At 32.7% G+C, this 23,029-nt stretch overlaps 1 protein-coding gene across 2 annotated transcripts in view; it reads left to right on the top strand.

Annotated features, from left to right (window-relative positions):
- LOC133194189 (mu-type opioid receptor-like) overlaps positions 1-23,029 on the top strand; it is a 43,994-nt gene extending 20,965 nt beyond the window's left edge. The window contains exons 3-7 of one of the 2 annotated variants that reach the window (XM_061330191.1): positions 6,698-6,784; positions 9,702-10,699; positions 11,974-12,097; positions 19,532-19,588; positions 21,334-23,029. In XM_061330191.1, coding sequence (XP_061186175.1) covers positions 9,731-10,699; positions 11,974-12,097; positions 19,532-19,588; positions 21,334-22,259 — 2,076 coding nt within the window. In that variant the 5' untranslated portion in view covers positions 6,698-6,784; positions 9,702-9,730 and the 3' untranslated portion in view covers positions 22,260-23,029. The remainder of the gene's footprint in view (positions 1-6,697; positions 6,785-9,701; positions 10,700-11,973; positions 12,098-19,531; positions 19,589-21,333) is intronic. The other variant, XM_061330192.1, reaches the window with a different exon arrangement.

Genomic DNA, 23,029 nt, shown 5'->3' with positions numbered 1-23,029 from the left:
ATGTAAGAAAGGACATGGATGATTATGCTGATAGCTGATGAAATTGCAATTCTTCACGTACTAATATTGTTTTTCAACAAGCGGAATTACATGTGGTGTTTTTGAAGGGCTTCTTGTTCAATTGTGATGTATTTTAGTGGTATTACTTATAGCGTCAACACGTTTAATTTTGTCCTGAGAAAGGAGCAAAGAGACTTTCTCTTCTCGACTTCCCACAGGAATACTTAACGAACACACGCAAGGCACTTGACTCCTTTTTTTAGATTCTGTACAAAAATTTTATCTTATGTAGTTGCAGGATCTTGACCTTTATTCTTTAAATAAGTCTAACGAGATAGATTGTTTTAATTAGCCTAAATATTCCTTCAAATTCTACAAAATGTTTAAATTCTTTGAAGTTTGATAAGAGGGGGAAAAAGGTCTTGAAGTTCTAGATAGAATGGATAGAATATTATATAAATCTAAATAATGTCTTATGGCTAGTAAAGATTTTTAAGTTTAAAATTGTGTTATAATCTAAATGAGGGATTTTTCTAATTAAAATATTTAAAGTAAATTTGCATTAAAGTTCTTTATATTAATTTTTTTGGAATTTAAACAATCGTAATTTTCTTACCAATTGTACAACTTGACATAAAAAATAGTCATTGAGTTCAGAATAAACAGGAACTATTTTTTTGGCGGAACAGCAGTGTAAGAAAAGATCACAGTCATATTCTGTGTTTCAAATTTATTTCACTTGAACTAAGTCGTATAGCAGCTGTATAAGATTTTTTAACGTAAATTAAATTTGTAATTTAGGATTTAAAATTTTAAAATATGTTAGATAAATTTGATTAAACCACTATCTTCTTTGCTTTTGGAGGCTTTCAATTTATAAACAGATTTGATTGAAAAATCAGTAAACACTCTTCTTCTCTCTTATTTACGCTCTCTCTCTCTCTCTCTCTCTCTCTCTCTCTCTATTTGTATCAATTTGTATCTCTATATGATTGAAAAGAAAAATGCAAAGAAAAATTATATAAAATTTCCTAAAAATTTAAGAAACTTAGAGGAAATTTGGGTTAAGTCAAAAGTTTTTAAAATTAAACTATGTATATCAATTGAATAGCTTTATAAAGCTTTTTTGTGGTACATGTCTTACTTTTTATGCAAAAAGAAAAAATAGAGAGAGAGAGTTTATATGAGTCGCAACAGTAATTATCGATTTTGTAATATCAAGTAAAAAAATAATGACCTTGCCCTTGGTACTAAATAGTGACCTTGACCTTGGTACTAAATAGTGACCTTGACCTTGGTACTAAATAGTGACCTTGACCTTGGTACTAAAATAATACCGGCACTTAGTGAATATGTGAAAATTTCATTTATGTTTAAATACAATAAATATGAGAAGAATCCATCCCTAACTTGATATTTTTCATTGAACTCTCATAATTAAAATCTAATTAAATTAAATTAAATTTTAATTAAATTACTGTAAATTAAAATTAATATAAAGCAATAAATTTCCTTAAGTTTCCTTTTGAATTAACGAAAAATTATCAGTAAAGTCTTAGTCATTTGAATAAAATCATGAAACATTTATCTCAATAAACATACACGAACTCCCCTGTTCAGGAATCCCAGATTTTTTTAATTTGGAGTTTACAATCTGCATGTATCTGTGTTGAGATACAGTTTTACATTAAGCATGAAATACCTATCGGCTGGTGTCCGTTAGGTTTTCTGTAAAACATAACTATACGCCGAGCTTATGTATTTACCTAAGAACAGCTGTTACTCTCTTTGCGGTAGCCAGCTAGAAATCTCTTCACACAGACCAGTGTATAAAGTGTTAGGATTCCCGGAGGGTGTGAATATCCATCTGAAGATTTTATAACACCTCCGGTAAGATAACTGTTTTATCTTTATATAATAATTAACGAGCTTATTTCTTTTTTTAAAAGTTTCATGATAAGAATATCATGTAAATTCTCTCGAATTCATGGAAAGCTGAGAATGTTTCAAGAAGATATTTTAAACAATGTAAACCTACAACTTCTCCATGCATTGTTTGAATGCTGTTTATTATTTTGATCAAAAGAACCGAATATGGGGACGTGTACAATAGATATCCTGATTAATGCTAGAAAGCTTTTTAAAAAGCATACAAATTTACGTAATGGTGTCAGTTTGTGTTATAAAGTGAGCATTTGACCGGTCGACAGGAGATGCTTACTCCCCCATGGCACCTGATCCCACCTCTGATGTTTTTAGAGGTCTGTGTATGCTCTGCTCCAAATTTGTATTGTTTCAATGGACTTTTGATTGATTGTTATCTTCATATTTCATTTATTAAATGTATCTCTTTTCCGTCAAATTGAGATGGATCATTCTGTAGTAGTTAACGTCCTGGTTATGATATTTCACGCAGGCTCAAGCTGGTAATTTTTTTCAAACGAAGTACTTTTTTTTATTTGTCCTTGAACTTTATTTAGTCAGAAATTTGTGATGTTTTTGTTGCAGGAAAAAAAAAACTAAGCTATTTTCCTTATTGTTCTGGGCAAATCATGATTAACTAAAATCAATGTTATCCTTAACTGAACATCAAAACTTAAGTCAAAATGGACAATATCATCTCCATAGCAACAACAGTACAGTACCTATCCCGAGATCGATTCTAAGGTTTATAATATTTCCCCAGATGTTTCATGTACATGTAACTTGTTTTTGTTGCTTTGAAAGCTTTATTTAATAAATCATTTTGGGAGGAGTGTAAACTATTTGGAAACCTGCTTTCCCCTTCACACAATTAATCATCAAGGAAACATAGAGTTATATAATGTTAAACATAAAATTTTTCCTCGAAGACTTATCTATCAGATCTTTTGATGTACTACTAAATGCAAAGCTTGCACAGACATCTAGATTTAAAAAAAACACTTCATATATATTTAGATATCAATCAAGTTTCTGCGAAAAGTAAATGCTCATCGTGAAATTATGTTTTCATTTCGGTACACAGAAGACGTGCAAAACAGATCCACAAAATTAAAAAAAAAATGCTGACTGCCATGTGGTTATGAAGTTAAGATTTTAAACTTTTGGCCCCAGTGGAAGTGGCCCGAGATCACTATCGTGTAGGCTCGGCAATTCTAGTAATATTAGACAAAAGGAAAATATTTGTTAAAGAAATACGATTTGGGTAATTAGAGATTCTTTGCCACCGGAAAGGAGTTCTTGCAACTCATGTCAATATTTTGAAGAAATTCACCGCAGTTCTATGTGGTTGATGTAAATATAAATGTATCTGTTCTAAAGGTCACTCAATTTGGAAAGAGTTGTTTCATCAGCAAAACAATTAAAGATAGATGGATTCAAAAATAATAAAAGGGCAAATATGAAAAGCAATTGCTCTGCTGGCATATTTCGTTAATGTATCTATGCCAGCAGTGTTAACTATGTTTACTGTAAAAACGTTGTATAATTCTGAACATGTGCATGTCTAGTATTTTACATTTGACCCTCCACTCGAATGTAAACAATCAAAATAATGGTTTCTAGAGTTAAAGTCTACTATGTATTCAGTAATTCATTTTTTAACCAAGCCATTTGTCCGTCACTGATTTCTATTCATTGATCGAGACGTATTAAAAAACATGTCATGACATCTCAAATCCGTTTTCGTGAAGAAATAAAAAGCTTATATACAGCAAAGTCTTTTACTTACGTTTTTTTCCTTTTAGTGCATATTTAGTTTTTACGTGTACATATGGCATTGTCTGATACAATGTTCTGTCGCACATATTAAAAATCTAAAGTGTAATAGCTAGAGCATTTATGGTGCTATGAACATAGTGATACATGTATTTCATTGGTCATGTTTTCACAATGGAAGAGTAGACGAGCTAAAATTTGTCGAAGTTTAATCAAGTTTAAAACATTCTAATTATTAATAATTATTTTACATATGTTGACTTTGCATTTTTTTTTGTTTCAAATAATGGATCACTCAAAAACAAAGTTGTTAAAATAACGAATTTTACAATTTGAGAAAAAATGCAGTAACTTTTTTTTCGTTACTGTATTAATGAGAATCGAAATCTTTTTGGCGCTGTATTTCACCTTTTATAATGAAGAAATCAGGCGCGGATCCAGGCATTTTTTCTAGGGGGGTCCATCCCAGTAAAAAAAATTCTAACCCAAAGTTTTCTTGACAAGCAAATAAAAAAAAAGAAGAAAAAATGTGGTGATGATGGTGGGTCCACGTTTTCTAAGGGGGGGGGGGTCATTTTTTATTTGTTTCATTATATACTTTTAATAGCTCTGCAATTCCGGGGGGGGGGGGGGGGTCCGGACACTCCCCCACCCTAGATCAGCGCATGGAAATGCTTAACGAGAAAATACATCACCTTATCATGTGCTTTCATTTTACGATATCTTTGTTATAACTTGAGTCGTATCGGTATTCAACTCACAATGTTGAAGATGTTCAGTCAATTGAACACAGATTTGATAGCTTTTAGCATACATGTATTACTTTGTAATCTTAATATTCCGGATTCAGTATGAAATACAGTGGTTAACGATGTCGATACAAAAACATTGACCAGGGGTAACCATGCATGCATATTCCTTTTTTTTCAAAAATGTCAGAGAATAAGTATGGAATTATTTTTTAATTTTTGACGAAAGTTCAATTTTGAATATACCCCATTCTATTGGATGCCAGAAAGGCACAATTAAACCAATGAACATTACCATATCTTCATCTATCCGATTTACGGAAGCTGTCAGTTTGCTTTTAAAGGCGATGAAATTCACTTCCCTGTGAACATCATATAAAAAAGGGGAAGAGCTTTATTATGTTAAATGGTGTAAAATAAATATCTGCAAAACTGTACTTTTAGAGTCAATTTGCAAACGCTGAATATCCAACTTCGTAGTGATGAGCAGTTATGTTTCTTTCTGTTTAAATTATTTTTTGTATTGTCTCATATAAATTGAACCCTTGGTCTTTTATTAAAGTTTAGAATCAAGCCTTTAATTGCCCAATTTCATCATGACGGTGGTTTACTTGGTTATCCAATGGTTGGTTATCGGTTATAAACACTCAGAGAATCGACCAAAAATACACAAGGAAATAACCATATCAGCAGCAGTCTTCATTTCCTTGTACATGTAAATAGTTTGTTGTTTTCTGTTTTATATTTTGAGCCCCGTTTTCCTATGTTTTTTTTTATTACATAAAAAGTTAATAACTAATTTGAACGCCACTGTCAAACACTAGTATTTGATTGCAAAAAAGATTTTCGTCTAAAATTAGACTGTGAACCTTTATACAGCAATATTTAATGTAACAAGTTAATAATTCAGTGTTTTTGATGCACTGTAAGATATGAGTTTGCAAGAAATAATTTTCCATTAAAATGTCCATTTTATCACCAACAGAACTACTTTCTTTGCATCATAATCCTTTTATTTATTTGATTAACGAAAAAAAAATCTCAAATAGAGGACAATCCTTGTGTTTTAGCACTGCAACTTAAGTTTTTTCGTAATTAGTATCATATTCCTTGCTTTAGCGATATTGATAGGTACTGAATCAATGTGAACGAAAAAAGGCGATAATGTGCAATTTAAGGATTTTTTTTTTTTTTGACGCAAGTCCTTTTATTGGGATTCTTAGCTACAGAATCTGATATATAAATTGAGCTTGAGAGAAAAATTCTTAATCTCTTTCGGGTTGCTTGAGGTCACTCTGTTCATGTCTTATGAAAGGTAGGCTTAAAAGGGTGTTTTAATATATCTTTACTATACCATATTACTTTGTACAGTTAATAGAAATGAGTTCATAAATAGAAGATAGTTATTTCACATGTTTTCTTATTTCAAGATCTTTTATTGTTTATCAGGGAAAAACCTTATAATGTAAACGTATACATCTTTCATTGATTCCTATTTAAAAGTTTGTTCTTGGGGATTTTTGCTTACACGTGGATCCAGGATTTTTGATGTTTTTAAAGCATGCTTTTTGTTTAAGCAATAAAAAAGGGGTAAGGCAATATGCTTTGGTGTACCTACAGCATGCATGTAAAGGTACGCGCTAAAATATGTTTCGAATGCTTATTTAACCTCCATTTATCAATCATTTGCGTCAGTGAATTGACTGGAATTGCCCTTGATAATACAATTAGATCCTCAGCTTTAAGCCGTTCTTGACTTTTTGTGAACGTTCACCTTGCAACCATGATAACTGAAACTCAGTAACGAACGCAAACATTACCAGATATTTGTGTGTTTGTTAATGATTAAGGTATAAAACTCCGGATTTGATCAATAATCTAATTCAATATTCCTTCATTTATTATCCTTAGTTAATTTGACACTCAGAAACTGATGAAAAAATTATTTTGCTTCTGAAAGTAAATAAGACGATGCATGGTGATTATCTTTTAGATCTGTGAGATTGGATGTATCTTTTTAAGCACTTAAACAAAAGAGAATCTAACGTTAATGATATTATAGAATACGCACACCCTTGTTGGTATTCAAAACAGAAAATAAACTAATTTCCATTTTTTGTTTTTATCTCAATTGATGTTTTCCCGTTCTTTCTGTGACATGCGCATAATTACCACACTTTTAATGTGAAGAGTTGATGAAAGCCTTTGGAAATCGAGTGGCATGAGAAATCTGTTCTTTATCATTGCAGACTGAGACAGAGCGAACAGATGATCGGGTTCCGCAGAAAGACTTTACTGGAATCGGGCAGGATGTTCTGAGACGACACACAGTTAAGGTGAGAACTGCAGGGAGACTTAATTATAAACTTAATTAAAGCGGAAAGAGGAAAATGTCCTCAGATTCCCTCTGAACATTCATTGAACGCCTTTCTCTTTCCGAACTCTTCATTTTCTAAGCTTATAAACATCACGATTACATACTACAGATTAATACTAATTACTGCCTATCGTCGTCTCGTACAAGCTGACTGTGATGCGGAATTATTTGTGTCCGATTTCCTTGCTAATGAAGAGACACTTTGATGTTAAAATTCCAGCTGCGACCATTTGAAAAACCTTGACATATAGAGTATTAATTTCTATGATATTTTTCTAAAAGAAAGAACATCGTTTTATTTATTTCTCTTGTCCTTCACCCATTATAATTTAAGTATACGTACTATACATGTTTTAAAAATATCAGTGCATACCTTAACTGTAGATCTGTAACTTGCTGGTCTGAAAAAATTGGGATGGACAACCACGGGAATATTTTTTTTTCGGAGAGCTACAGTTCTGCAGCTAAAGTATGCATACTTGTACAGCTGCATGTATATTGTTGTAAATTCTTGGTGACCACATGATAGAATTGTTTAGACTTTTCTGGCTATTCGAATCGTGCCAAGGTGCAAGAATTACATATTTCTTCGGGTTCTGAACATATATATAAACTGTACGTCCTATGTGCATTGTACAACCGCACTTAAAAAAAAGGTTTGAAACATTACTTCATCCCAGACACAACAGCTGCAAAGATATCTTCCATTTTAATGTAGCCATCAAGCTAAGCTCGTACTAATCACAGAAATGACATTTCTTTTCAGAAACGTAAATTCTGACTTTTTTAAAGGATTGAAACAAGTTCAGAATAATCTATTGCTGATTATTACGACTTGGAATCGAGCCAGGTACCTTCCTAGAAAATTCTATTACAAAAATCCAACCACTTGACGGATCTTAAACCTTTTTATTCAAAAAGTTTGTTAACTTGCACTCATGTGTCACATTAAAGACAAAAGGCAAGGCACCAGCTACTTACATCTTTTACTTCATTAAGAAAGCTTGATGAATGAAATAATCGGATGCTTGAAACACTGAACTATTACCTTTCCGAAGGCAAGTAAAACCAAACAGTAGTTTTCGATTAGGAAAAAGTAAATAGGATATGGTACAACGCAGCATCGATGAATATCTAAAGGGATTGTTAATTATTGGTAAGTATTTGTTTTCAGTTTTACAACCTTTCCATTTCTCCTGTGAGGCGGCGTTCCGCTTCAATTCTCCTTCTGCTAAGCACCGTTCCGCTTCATCTGTCGCTTCCGCGCGGAGGGTCTGACAATTTCTCTTCGCTCTTTGAGTAATTAACAATTCAAAATCTGAGATAAAGTCCGGCTAGGATAATCAGATTGAGCCTCAGCGGTTACTTTATAATTGGATCTTAATTACTCGTCTGGGGACAGTGTTGGTTGGCATTGGGATTCTGTCATAAACATATGATTTATCGACCCCCCTGTTTTGCCCTGACCATACATTGTCTCTCCGTCACATCTGTAGTGGGAGGTTTAGGAGGAAACATCGTGTCGATTTCATTTCTCTCCGGAGGATGAAATTAATTTTCAATTATCAAGCAGCGTAAAAGCCTCTTACAACATGACTGTGATCTACTGATGGGAGTTCGGATTATTGACATAAAAAATGAAGATGACATTTTTACTTCTTTTTATAGCATGCGTTTCCATTCTAATTTAGGAAAATGTTACAAAAACCTGACATTTTGGATTTTGAGGTTTGATATAAGGATGTTTTATTTTGTCTTTGAAAAAGGAAATATTTTTATCTGGTTTTGAAAGATACACTTTGATTTAAACATGTGGAATTAATCATCGACAGTATATCTCTCTGAGCTGAGGAAATACTAATATCACAGGGAAGTTTTTTTTTCATGGTACACGTTTTATTCTTAAATTCTCTTCTAATTAACGTCTAATAATATGTGATATTTGTCAATATTTAGAAAACCACAGATTACTTAATTATTTGATACCGGTATAAAATTTATTTATCTGATAATGGTATAAAGTCGAAACTTCTGTTATATTTTAAAATTAAAGATAGAATCTTTGTAAAACAAAAGTCGTAGGTGAACGATTGATCAAGTTCATTGAAACTGTTTGAAATAAAAATAAAAAAGCAGGGAGATAATGCACTGAATGTAGAGATATATGTACACTCTGTCCTAAAAAATCCAGGTTTTTTTCCTCAAAATAAGAAAATGTGTATTATCTTTGCATGGTCGATTCGAAATTGTCTGATAACTTTTAACTTCTTACAGTGAATTTTATTTTGGTTTCGCTACAATTAAACATCGGTATCTGTTAAATTTCGTTAAGTCTGTTTTGATTTGTTGGAGTTTGCTGAATTCTGCAAGATTAGCATTTTAAGATATTTGGAGTAGTGTCTGGCAAATCCTTCGATATTCACATTCAGATATAGCTGAAAATATCCTAGCTTACGCTATTGATAGCTACATGTATAATATAATATGAGAAGGTTTGGAACGTTCGCAGTTTCCTGAATTACCGTATTTACAAGATCTGAACTTGTAATTTTTTTTTATAAATGAAAAATAGGAGTTAATTTTGCAGTTATACAGTACATGTTAGGGTGAATGCAATAATTGGTCTAAAACTCAGAGTCATTGATATTACATAACGTGCGAAAGCTGATAATCATAAGGAAATATATAAACGTTTTGGAAAATGCTAGAACTAAAATGCCAGATTTAGTAACATTGGGTTTTTGCACTCTTGTAAATGATATAACATGGTAAATGAAATGTCTAGTAATAGGGAAGAACCAATTTGATTGTGAACAGCGTGAAATTCAAAATTCTACAAAGCTTTGAATTAATAATTTTAGTTTTCGTTTTCACAGATGGATTGACATTTGAATAGAAAAAAAAAATGACAGCAAGTCCTTGGATTGTAAATTCATCTACGTCTTTGTTTGACCAACTTCTCTACAACAAGACAGGACCCCGACCCAACGATGCGCTTCCGGTTAGCCATTCATTTTCATTGGACAATATTCAAAACAACGTTTCTAACGTGACTTCAGGACCGGAAGTTGATAACAGCGCTCACACAAGCTGGAGTCTCCTAGAAACGGTGGTGTTCGGAACATGGTTGTCAATATCTATGGTTTTTGCTATCGTGGGAAATTTCATGGTGATTGCAGTTGTATGGAGACATAGAGGAATGCGGACGAGAACAAATATGTTTATAGTGAACTTGGCGATAGCAGATTTTTTGATTGGAATACTTTTGGCGCCATTTTCACTAACAACATTAATAGCACATGACTGGATTCTAGGAGATGCACTATGTTTCTTGAATAGTTTTTTAAATGCCGTCTGTTTTTTGACATCTTTACAAACGTTGATGTACATCAGTATACACAAGTATTTATCTATCACCCGTCCATTAATTCGTATAACTAAGTGTAAGATATTAATTATGATTATGGCAGCATGGCTATGGGGAATCATCTGTGCTGCCTTGACTACATTCATTCTAAGTCATTATGAATATAAGGAGAAAACCATGCAGTGCGGACCGGCGTATCCCGGGAATACGGTTCGGTCCATAATATTTCATTTTATTATCCAGACATCGAACCTCTATCTTCCTTTAGGAATTATGTTGTTTTGTTATATCAGGATATTTCAAGAGATTAAGGAGCACATGCAGAGGATGGATGAAAATTCAGCCATGGACCGGAAACAGATTTTCTCACAACAGCGGAGAGTGACCATTACATTGTTTATCGTTTTGGCATGTTTTGTCGTTTGTTGGTTTCCATACTGTGTATATGCCAATTATGTCACATTTGTGGAGGATAAAAAGACGATTCCAGCATGGGCTAATGCTGTAGTAAGTGGATACAATGTGTAGATATGGTAAAGAGGAAAATCTTAATGAGTGATTCTTATAGGAAAGACAATAATCTTGGTTTTCATTGCCATTTGGAAAGATAAGTCAAGACCCTTTTTGTCATCGGAATGAAATAACTGCTGCTGTAGTATAGTTTTTATTTCATTCTAATAACAAGACAGGGTCTGGACTTATTTGTGGAAGGAGTATACAAGATTGTATTTTTGTCCCACCAATGAAATGCTACACCATAAAGATAGAAAAATCTAGCAATTGAATACTAGTATTCGTGTGCATTTTGGATTGCTTTGGGGGTCCTTGGGTCAAAGAGCCAACTAGCAATTGAATCGAAATCTAAATACACTTATTTCATTCTCCTTCCCATTACTTTTGAATAGTTTGGCTAACAGTGTCATATTTTATACAAATTGAGGCATGTACAATAGACGAAGGACAAATTCCAATTTCAAAAAGCATCTCAGATTATTCAGACATGTAAATCGATAAGAAAATGTTTACAAAGGGGATATACCAAAAAAAATATGACATATATCTAATAATGGTGATTGTACAAATGAGTGCTGTCCATTTCCCTGTCAGGTATCCTTTGACTAGTATCTAGTTAGATTGTATTTATCACCACTGCTTGGATCGTTGAACTGGAAAGATATCCCAGCCGTTTGTTATCTTCAATTTTTGGAAAAGATCGAATTTGGGGTACAAGTATATAGAAAATGCTAAAATGTAACAGGAATACAATACTGTTCGCGGCTGTGTGGGTCACTGGGTTAGTGTTTCAGTTAAAAGTTTCTTTGGCAGATACTTTTAAGCACAGTGTCAAGTATGATTACATTCTTGTGTTTTTAAAAGACTTTTTTATTGTTAAAATAACGTTTTTAATTTCCACAAGTAAGCTAAATAATCAAGTGTTACGTTGAATTACATGATAACTTTATAACTATCAATTCAATTACTATACATATCAAGGAATTTATTATCTATTTCCATCGAATTCGATTTAAGAGGGTTTGGTGATCATGGCCATTTTAAGTAGTTAAACCTCTTGGAAAAGAAGAGCTACGTAGAAAAATATAAGAAATTGCATAAGTATGACTGACACATGTGATAAATTCTTTACTAAAGTTAGTATATGGCTAGAAAGATCATATTTTAAGTTGGTCTATTGTGTAATTAGTTGACCCAACAATCCCCCGTATGCTTCACCCCCTAGCAAAGAATATGCCTCAGGTGAATATTCTTAAATCTTGTTTTAGGCTTACTGCGCTGGTTACATGAATAGTGCTTGTAATCCGATCATCTACGCCTGGCGAAGTCCCTCCTTTAGGGAGGGATACAAGGAAATCCTCTGTCAGGAGCCATCTTACGTCGTCAGTGACGGTATGTATTCAACTCTGACGTCATCAATCATCTTCCATGTTTCTATTTGTGTTCAATATACATATACAGTATATACAATTTTGTCCTATTCTTTAAAGCGAGTGTTTTAAATGTTAGCTTGGAATATATACCACGTTATAGTATATCACTCTATATTTATAAGATTTTTTTTTCTTTTCAGTGTGTTTTTGATGTTTCGTATCATACAATTATATAACTTCTTACGTCTCTCTCTCTTTTGATTGATTGATTGATTGATCGAAAACTTGTATATATAGGTCTATCATAATATTATATGAAAATCCCAATTCTTTCACATCTAAATATTTCACATAACTTCACAATTAAGTGAGTACAATTACAATCAAATATTTAAAATCATCTCAAGGTGGAATTCAAAGCCGTAAGGATGTTTCAAACGCCCATCTTACTTACGTTTAGTGGGGTAAGTCAAAATCCCCGGTCGTCAGTCTCGTCTTTTCATTGGTGTCTATTTATAGAATGCGACCAGATGCTATGATCATGTGTTTTCGAGTGTTTGCTGAGGTTTTTTTTTTTTGTTCAGTTGGGCAGAAGTTCTCGTGTTTATAGAATGAAGTAAACCTTTTTTTCTGCTACAATATTTTTTTAAACAGTTAAACATTTAATTTTGACGCTACTAGTTTTAACATTGTAAGAATGTTCCAATTATGTTCAACTTTTTTAATTTCGATAGGCATGCATGTCATTTTTTTTTGTTTTCTTTTTAAAAAGAAAAGTAAATAGTGTAATTGTATTTGTCATAATTGTTCTCGAGTTTTGTGTTAGTTGGAAACTGTTTATAACTTATGTGCTACAGGCTTGGCTAAAAAAAAATTGTCAAAGCAGGATTTTATTTTTTTTTTACAATGAGAAGCACGCTTACGTGTATATTTAATGCCAGAACAATGAAATCTTTGTTGTAGATATTACAGAAAGAGATCTAATATCCTCATACAATATGCATGCGTAGGTCATAATAGCTATGCTATCCCATTCAGATATAGATTATCGATCAGACGTGCACTGCATTCGACCTTCCTGGTATTTTTATATCTAATGAATACAGTGGTTCATTGATGAGGTGAGATGAATTAATCTGGTGAAATTAACGATCCCCTGTATCTTTCAGATGTCAGACCATTATACAATTTATAATCCTTTTAAGACACCCAGATAGACGCTAGTGTTGGATCAGATAAATTAAGGATGTGCAAATACATTAAGCTGCTGAAGTCAATTCTGACACGGAAACTTATAGCCAAATTTTACATTATATGGCATCGTGCCACACTTTATATCCATGTTTATTATAGAATATAACACCAGGGACTACTTTTTAGGATTGCAATGTAATTAAGATGGTTTAAAAGAGACCACAAGGTCATGTAAATGAATTTTATTCAAACTAACCTTTTGCCATCATCCACCCTCTTAGTTCACCCATACCATGAAATATGGAGATAACGAACAGTATTCAAACTCAAAGTCCATTAAAGCAATACAAATCGGGAGCAGAGCAAACACGGACCTCCAAAAACATTAGAGGTGGGGCAGGTGCCATGAAGGAGTGAGCATCCCCTGCCGACCTGTCGTGAACATCTTTGACCTTTTAACTCAATTCACCTCTGTGTCAAATATTTCCTTCTTATATAATGTTGTTGAAGATTTTGTTTTGACGCCTGTTTGTGTTATGTGAGAAATCTGCTCTATATATAATAGAATATGTTTCCATATTATGACCTTATGACCTTATGATAACAATTATAAATATAATCATGTTAGGCATAAGCTAACATTGTCCACAGATTTGATGTCGTGAAAGTTCAAATACAGAAAGACATCTATAGACAGAAATGACGTCATAGATTTTTTTAGCTGTCTGCTGTGAATATTTCGAGCAGTCTCTGTCAATCAGACTCTGTTATCATGTCTTAATATGAAATGTAAATGTTTAAGAGTTACTAATATCAAGGGAAAAATAAGGGTACATGTATATGTCCTAATCTAGTTGTGTACATGTTTTTAAAATTATTAATTGTTTCAAATTCTGAAGGGACATGGCTCTGCTTTGATTTTATGTAGAATGAATTTAAAAAAAAGTATGCATCATAGAACCAGGTCATTAGAACAGAAAAAAACCTCTCTTATGCCAAAATGATTTCTGACACATTAGTTAAGTCGTGATCAGTTTACTCTTGTTGTTCGACACTACTGATGGAAGTTATAATGAACGTTATGAGCATTTCACGATTGGTTAATGGGCAGAACAATATTATAACTTTTATAATTTTGAGGAAGTTTACTTAAACTGTTTCGAATGACCGTATGTTGAAGCCATTACTGTTGAAACGTTACTGTTGGTGAACATCCCTTGATGATTTGTAAAAATCGTCTTTGTAACACCCAAAGAGATCAATTGGATATCAGCCAGAAAGAAAATTATAATGAAAAATGGGGATTTATGTCCCATGGCTATACATCTTTCAAATCCGGACCAAAAAAACCTACGTCAAATCCGCATGAAATCATCGAAAAACCGTACATAGCTATCTGCTCTCTATCATTACTGTTTGAACAACCAAGCGTATTTCCTCGCCTCTGTTAGGATTTCGCTTTGTCGTCATTGATAATTCATTATTTCGTGAAATTAATATCAACATCGAGGTTTTTACTCATCGCCCAAGGGAGACAAATCAATGATTTGAGATGAATTGTCGTCAGGGATATTTTCCCCTCTTTTGAAATCGTAATAGATGAGATAAATTAAGTTAATTTACTTGACCGGTAGTATTTATTTTCAGATAATACATCAGTTGTTATAAAAGGTGAAAGTTCTGTATTGACCAACATTCCAAACAAATGTAACTTTTATTGTCTGCATATCTTAATGGTATTTGAGTTTTGTATAAAATAACAGGATTTCATCTCATTTTTGTCTACTGTAGACTGCTTTGAACTACAGGGTAAATACTATTTCGTTTGTTCGGTAGATGTGCCAAAACTTTGTCGCTTTAAAATCTAATGAGGTGATGGAGCAGTTTTATTGATGGTATATGGATTTTTTATAGGTTTCTTTTTTTGTTTGCTCAATTGATTTTTTTTTGGGGGGGGGGGGAGGGGGGGTCACAAGGTTCCGAAGATAATCTATGATTCATTTCCAAACTTTTAAAAACTCCTATCAATTTATTTGTGCTCTATTCTACCAAAGGTAAACCCAATGGAAATTAGATATACCCGGCAAATATAAACAAAGGATGATAGAAAAGAATATATAATTTATCATAATAATATAAATGTTTATATATGCAAATGAAAAACAAAACAATTATGTTTATTTTCAAATGCAACAATACTCTCTAACAAATTTGTATGTGTATCTTCAAAATGTCATGAGAGAAAAAAATGTTGTAAGAACATGAACCACTGCCTCCCCCTCCCCCGGCCAAAGATAATATTGTTTTTAAGTCTATATTTATATTTAAGGACCAATGGGAACTGTGGTGGTGCGGACAAGGTCTAAATCAAACACACCGCTAGGTAGCGCTCGCTATCAAATCCAGGAAAGATCATCTTTTGACCTTACTCAGAAAATGTCGTAATTTGTGGTAATTGTCAGCATGATTAAACAACAATAACATCAGTCGAATTTAAAGTATAGGATAAACACTGCACAAGTACTACGCATACGTACATGAATGGACCTTAATTGTCTTGAAACAGAACTGTAATCTTGTGATACTGTTTTGAATTTTTAATTTTAAAAATTAATAAGGTCCTTTTTGCATGCAAACCTAGGATCGGTTTTGTTTGATTTTTGCTATGGTCGTATTTGTACGGTTGGGGCAGATCTACTCCATAGTGGTTATATAGAGCATGTTTAAGTTTGTACGCGAGTTTCTGTTTAGATTTATTATTAAAAGAATTATAAACTTTAGGTAGATCACTGCACAATGTTTACGTAATGTGGCATGTTTCACCAAATTCTTCTGTGCTTCAAGTTAATTTTTTGCTTTGGGGTAAAAGGAAGGGGAAAATAAAACATTCTCTGATTATCATCTTGACATTCTGTGAGTAAATTTTTCCATAGGGTGGTGAACCTAATTTTGGCAATACTCTCAGTTTATCTCTATGTTTTTGGGCACAGTGTGGTTATATAATGTTAAGGGTACGTTTTTTCATGGCAGTTGAGTTGCACTTCTTCTGTATATCGTCTTTATAAAACAACTGGATTGTACGTTAGCACACAACTACACAGATATACGTATGATGAAAACAAAATTCACTACATAAATTTGCTTATTTAACTATCTAAGGTTTCAAACTTGAGATTTTTATTGAAAAAATAATAGGACAAAAAACAAAACAAAACAAAAAAAAAAAAACAAACAAACAAACAAACAAAAAAAAACAAACAAAAAAAAAAAAACCCATTTTCTACTATCATTAATATTTATGATTAGTAAAGTAAGGCAACCTTAATAATGGCAGCGACATTGATTAATCTCAAGCTGTCAGCAAAAGAGAAACTATGTTCAAAATAACTTGCAGCACAAACAACTCTCGCTGTTATAATATAATTTAAGTTCACAGAGAGCTATGAAGTAAGCACAGTTGTCGTAAAATAAACTTTGTTTGTAGGCATCATCATATCTGAATGTTAAGGCGCCATTTTTGCTATAGACGCGTACATATAGAGAGTGTAGAAGAGATCTGTAGGCGCATGCTCAATATGTGACCTTTCACCTTATTCCAACAGGGCCTTTAGGACCACGGATACGTGTTCTGGCCAAAGTAGAAAGTATGGGGAACATCCCTGAACGCTTACTAGCGGTCAGAAAACACTGGTAATGTTTGACTTTCACCTCACCACCCGTTTTCCTATCACGTGCACTGAATTTGAAATCACGTTGAATTCTGTTTGCAAAGTTTTTTGGATTTGGTTTTGAGTTATTTTGTTGCTAATTGTTAGATATTTTGCTAATTTGTTTTGCCTATTCCAATTTACATAGCCCAAGTTATTGGACACTGTTATAGACGACAAGGCATGTATTAAGGTATAGAACTCTATTCAGCTCTCAGTGAATTCTTTTTTTTTTAGTTTTTCTTATGCTCTTAGCTGTAACTGCAGTGAATTTTTGAGTAGATGGCATATTATTTGCGCAAGCTAAAATTCAGAAAGTCGTTATTTATTCTTTATATATTGATTGCAACTTCGGTAGAAAAGCCATATCGACTGCACTGTTATTTAATCATATCCCTAAAATACCAAGTTTTTTTTCTCAAGCTAAAAGCTTTGAAATGATATACTGATGTCTCTGGTTTGTGGAATAACCATTGCAGATAGAAACCTAATTTATGTTACATCATACATCTATTGACATGAGGCAAACATTGCGTTTTTTCTCTCCCTTTGAAGATGGTGACTAACACTATTTATATATCCTGTATATGTCGGGTGATTACAATGTCGTGGTTGGTAAACTCAATCTGTCTGGCGTCGTTTGGAAAAAAATTATGACTCTATCATCTAAGGTTCCTGGTGTAAAATATATTGCAAAGTTCTTTCTGCTGCAATCTTCGAAGTTACCCCATCACACGTTATCAGTTGATGCGGAGAAAGCGATATTCCTGAAATATGTACAATTTAGAAAAAGAACAATTTCAAATAATAGCTTCTTGTTCTTCACAAACAGAGGAAAGACGTCGTTTCGCTTTAACAAAGGCAAAATCGCTTGAGATGGTCTACAGTCTTAAATGCCAAGTGTAAAGTATCTTAACCAATGGCTATCTTCGTTATATATTGTCCACGCCTTTAATGCAACCTATCAGCTTCGATGGTTCATCGTCGTCAATTTTAGTCAATTAGTATACCCTGTAAGCTATTGTTAATTTTTTGTGAACAGCAAGCTGCATATACTTTCTTGAAACTTTCTTTAAAAAAAATTGTTTAAACTTAAGTTATTTTTTTAAAAAGCAAGATATATATAGAGATGTCTAGTGCAAACAAAGCTCACATAGTTCAGTGTAGTATCTGCAGCTGTTTGTTGGCATTTATCTCAGTCGCTCGGGAGAAAAGATTATTCAGTTGCATGTTTCTGACAATAGTGATAGTTTTAATGTTAACCTCTTTTTTCTGAAAATATTGTCACATATTTAAAAAAAGAAATTAATAGGCAAGGTCTGAAAACAGACTTGCAAAAAGAGTCGAAATATCTGCACCCATAGTCGTTTAGAAGCAAGTTTTTCTTTTCTTTTTTTTTTAAGTATTTGGAGTAAGATCTGCATTGCTGTTTGCATAATAGTTTGAAAAAAGCTTGCAGTTTTAATGATGCATTTCGAAGCATGAAAGGTGCATTGCATCCCCATCCTCTGCATGTTCATTTCATTTTAAACATTCATTGGGTCAGCCCTCTATAGGTTATGGATTTCGGGGTACATCTAATCAAACAACTGGTATATTTTTCATGTTTCTATTGAATTTTCCATTTATAGGACAGATTATTCCCAAAATATTCATGTGTATGTATTGAGAGAATTATTTATGTATCGTGGTTGTGGATATTATTGGTAGGATTTGTTAACCAATCATAACAAAAATTATTTGGGGATTCGCAGTATTATTGATTAACAATCAATATATAATGTTTATTGTCATGTATCACCATATTTTGTCAGTACATTCCTCAAGGTTCATGAATGAGTGATGACAAAAATTGCATGTTAACGGATGTTAAACCATCAAAACATTTCCAGCTAATTGTCTCACACATTAACATACTAAAACGACGACACTCTTCAGCCATGATTGATTCAAGCGTCTTGTTCACATGGATTCATGTTTGTACAATTAATATATACTTATCATATTTATTATTGAACCGGTATAGATGTACGTGTATCATTAATTCATGATATATGTGGTGGAGATATCGCTCAGATTAATACATGTACAATGTAATGTAAACTACAAAGACGTTTTGTTTTCCATTTTACGCATGTGACTGTTTTACATCATCAATATATATATAAGTGTAAATTTTATTATTATTTTTTACATGAAATAATACATTTCAATCCTAGCAAATTTCCATACCAAAATCTATAACGTTGACGTTGATCGTTCATCAGTATACAGTTAAGGAGTCAGCAAGATTCCATTTCCCCAAGAGCAAGCCTATTACCCGAGGCGAAGCCGAAGAGGGGAAATGGAATCAGGCTATGACGTTATTATAATAATTAATAATATATCGTATATAGACATCGTTTTACAGCATAATTAATAGTTATTTTTATTTTTAATAATTATGCTATCATATTAACATTTGAGCTAAAATTTCTACTGAAAAGCACACTTTTTCATAGTTATTTTTTTTAATCTCTTTAATTGATTGTATTTGGGTTTCACTTTAACAGACAGGATTGAAGTATTATACAATCAGGAACATAGCCAACCATTTAAACGACTAACAGGTATCCGGGATAAGCGTTGCTTTGGTGGTATTTCGTCATATACTATATATGGTAAATTCGAATCGAATTATTTGTTAAAATATATTTTAGTTATCGGAATAAAAATTTATCTGCAGACTCAAAGCCACATTCATGAAGTACATTATTTTAAATTTCCTGAAGACTGGAATGCTCCTGAATGTTTAATTCCATTACGATACTGAAATAGAAAAGTATTGTTAGTGATAAGATATTTGTGTACCGGCAACGTGTTTTTTTTTTTTTTTAAATAAGTTAGGGAATGATTTATCTAAGTTCACCTATACTTAATGCATGTACATATGTACATTTCAATTGCATTTAGAGAGAACATCATAGATTCGCTTTATCTGATTAAAAACAAACAAACAAACAAAAGAGACCACCAAAACAACGTTAAATCCTGCAATTCATGTAAAACCGACTGAAATGATTATAAAAGCATGGATCTGATCTTTCAAGTTCTTTCTTTTAATTGTATTCTATGTATAAACTTTTATATAAATTCTGCTGAAGAATTCGGTATAACTTCCAAATACAGTAAACCTGTTTATGAACCTATACACACCTTGTTATCACGGAATGCCTTCATTCCTTACTTATGTTTAACCCTTTCTAATAAATTAAAAATAATTAAGTATAGAATATATCTATATTCTACAATTGTCTTCCTTGTATACATGTTATCCCTGCCTGTATTTCATTTGTCGAGGCAAAGTTAACTCAAACTGTTAATTTTGAAGGAAAAAAAAGAGCAAAATTTGCATGAATTCTTCTTTCCTTTTTTTCTCTGTTTGAAAAATTGACAACATTGTAGAGAAACTCCATTGAACTTAGCAGAGGGGTTTGCATAAACAATGAAATGCAAGAAATATTAATTCAATGGTTAAGTAACTTGGTTAAGAAAAGGCTAACTGTGTGTGTAACAGTTTTCTACTGCATATACCGATATAAAATGTCCTTGAACTTGTGTAAAAGTATATGGTCATGTGATATAACATTGTACTCTTTAAATCGAAAGCATGAAATTAACCCGTACAGAAAATACTCTAGTCTTGTATGAATATTTTACATCCACGTGCAGTAAGTGTATAAAGGTCGTACATTCCCCCCGTACCGTTTGTTAAAAACTGTAAACCCATGTGCATGTGAATGTATGGTGAAAATAGATTTAGTATTCCTTTGAAATAATGCATCGGTGTTGCCAACGATGATTAAAATGAATAACAATCTGAAAATCCCTAAGGAAAGGAATGAAACAACCATTGAGAGAGGATTAACTGACAAATGAGAACTGTTTGGGTTTTGCAATCTGTCACAACAAAGAATCAATGATTGTTTAATGTCGTTTTGTGTTAACTCCGATGCATTATTGCTATCTCTCATAAACGATGCATTGTATGAAGTAAATATAGTTTTAGTTAATGAAATTTCGAATTTAGCTGCTAGACATTTTGTTCCTTATTTTTATCTGAGGGAAATATAATTTGTTGGAAGTTTCAGTGATTTATTATAATGAAAAGATGTTTTTTTTAAATTATATTATGCTCAAATATTTATTTACTTCTTGTTGATCGTTAAGATTTCTCATATTTGAATAGTGGAATTGTGTAAATTTAAATAATGTGACGTCATTTTGCATAACACATGATGAAGTTTCCTTCCAGTGATGTCAAGTAATCTTTGAACATATTGAATAATTTTTTTTTATATTTTATAAATTTCAGATACAATCCATGATAGTTCTCCAGGCCCTCGTAGGCGGATCTCACTTTTTATCAACTCAATGAGGGGATCACATCGCGGATCAAGGATGGGATCCGATGACTCATTATCTCACCATTCTCTTCATAGTCTAAATAAAGTCCACAAAACTCACGACTCTTCTACGCACAAACTGCTTCGCAAATTAACAGGCAAAACAGCAAAAGGGAGTTCTATCATCAAAAGAGATGGATCTGTTATTTTAGTTAAAAATGGCAAAATAATTTCAATGCGCGAGGATGTGCGCAGAAGAAACACATCCGGGGATTTTGATGACGTCTTTCTCCCAAGTACATCTCCTTCGGCGGAAAAGTATAAAAATGGAACACGTCCGCCACTAACAAGACAACCCAATCTAAATATACTTTATGAAAGTAACTCTGAAAGGGTAGACATACGTCAAGCAAAGCAGAATGGGTCTGCTGCTATGTGTCGTTCTATTTCAGACGAGGATTTGAAATCCAATATGAACTCTCTTGAGAAATCTAATGCTAGCGCACCAAATATCGAGATACTTGTCTCGGAAGCTCCTGATGCTGAAAAAAATCATACACAGGAGGGCGAGTGTACACAGTGTCAGAGACTTTCCACTTTTAAACCTTTAGAAAATCATTGTCCACATGGTCTGTTTTTACCAAGTCCACAGACCATGAGACGGTCGCGCAGTGACACAATACACCAGACTGATCAACAGGAAGATACAGCTCGTCTCTTGTCAAAAAGTGACCATGATGTGTACAAGTTACCAACCCTGACATCCCCGTCCTTTGAACGCTTGAGGACGCATGCGCGAACAAACGAAAACGCAAGTGACAGTGAGATAAATGTGAACATCCCTCTTTATACAAGACGATGGTTAAAACATAATAATAGAAAAGATCCAACGTGATGAATTTTATCATTCTTGGAAAATATTAGTCGGGTTTTACTTAAACGGTCAGCTGTTTTACGTCGAAATGGTTACAAAAGGGCTATACATAACTTGTGCACCTCATGCAGCGCGTTGTTGTTTAGACTAAACAAACTGTATTAATTAAATTTAGAACTTTCTCCCAAATGAAGCACTCCATTTGGTTTTAATTTGAGATGAAGTATTATTTAACTGTAAATGTAGAATGAATTTTGCAAAACTTATCAGGCAAATTATTTTTTAATTTTTTTTTAATAAACGATTTCTTTTAAACATATACTTCTAAGCTTTACTATATAAAGCATGCATATTTTAAACGTTTATAAAGGCTTTATTGTTAAATATACAATTCAAGATTTTAAAAATGCTCTTTATTTTAGATGAACTTTACGCTTTTGGCAATCTGAGGTCGAAAAAGTGCAAAAAGCAGGATTCAAATTTTAACTGACCCAAACTTTAAAAATGAACAGTTTGTGTTTTAAAAGAAATACGATGATATTTGATACATTTATCTTTTATTTCTTACAAAGTTTTAAATATTAGAATCATGAGATAAGTCCTTTAATCTTTGGATTACGTGGTTTATTTTTCGACTTTGTGTAATAGCTCTAACAGATTTTGCCAGTTTTATTATACGTAATGTATAACACTAAAACACATACGTCAGCTGTTGTCTGTACCTATTGTTTTGTTTGAGTAAATGAAAATATATGTACAATAGACAGAAAATAAATATTTTTATTGAAAAA

This window comes from Saccostrea echinata, unplaced genomic scaffold, assembly GCF_033153115.1.
Source record: "Saccostrea echinata isolate AGI-Se365-2 ecotype Australia unplaced genomic scaffold, CSIRO_AGI_Sech_v1 ptg000028l, whole genome shotgun sequence".
In the NCBI taxonomy this organism is placed as follows: domain Eukaryota; kingdom Metazoa; phylum Mollusca; class Bivalvia; order Ostreida; family Ostreidae; genus Saccostrea; species Saccostrea echinata.
Note: the sequence above shows the minus strand (reverse complement) of the source record. Positions and strands in the feature narration are given on the sequence as shown.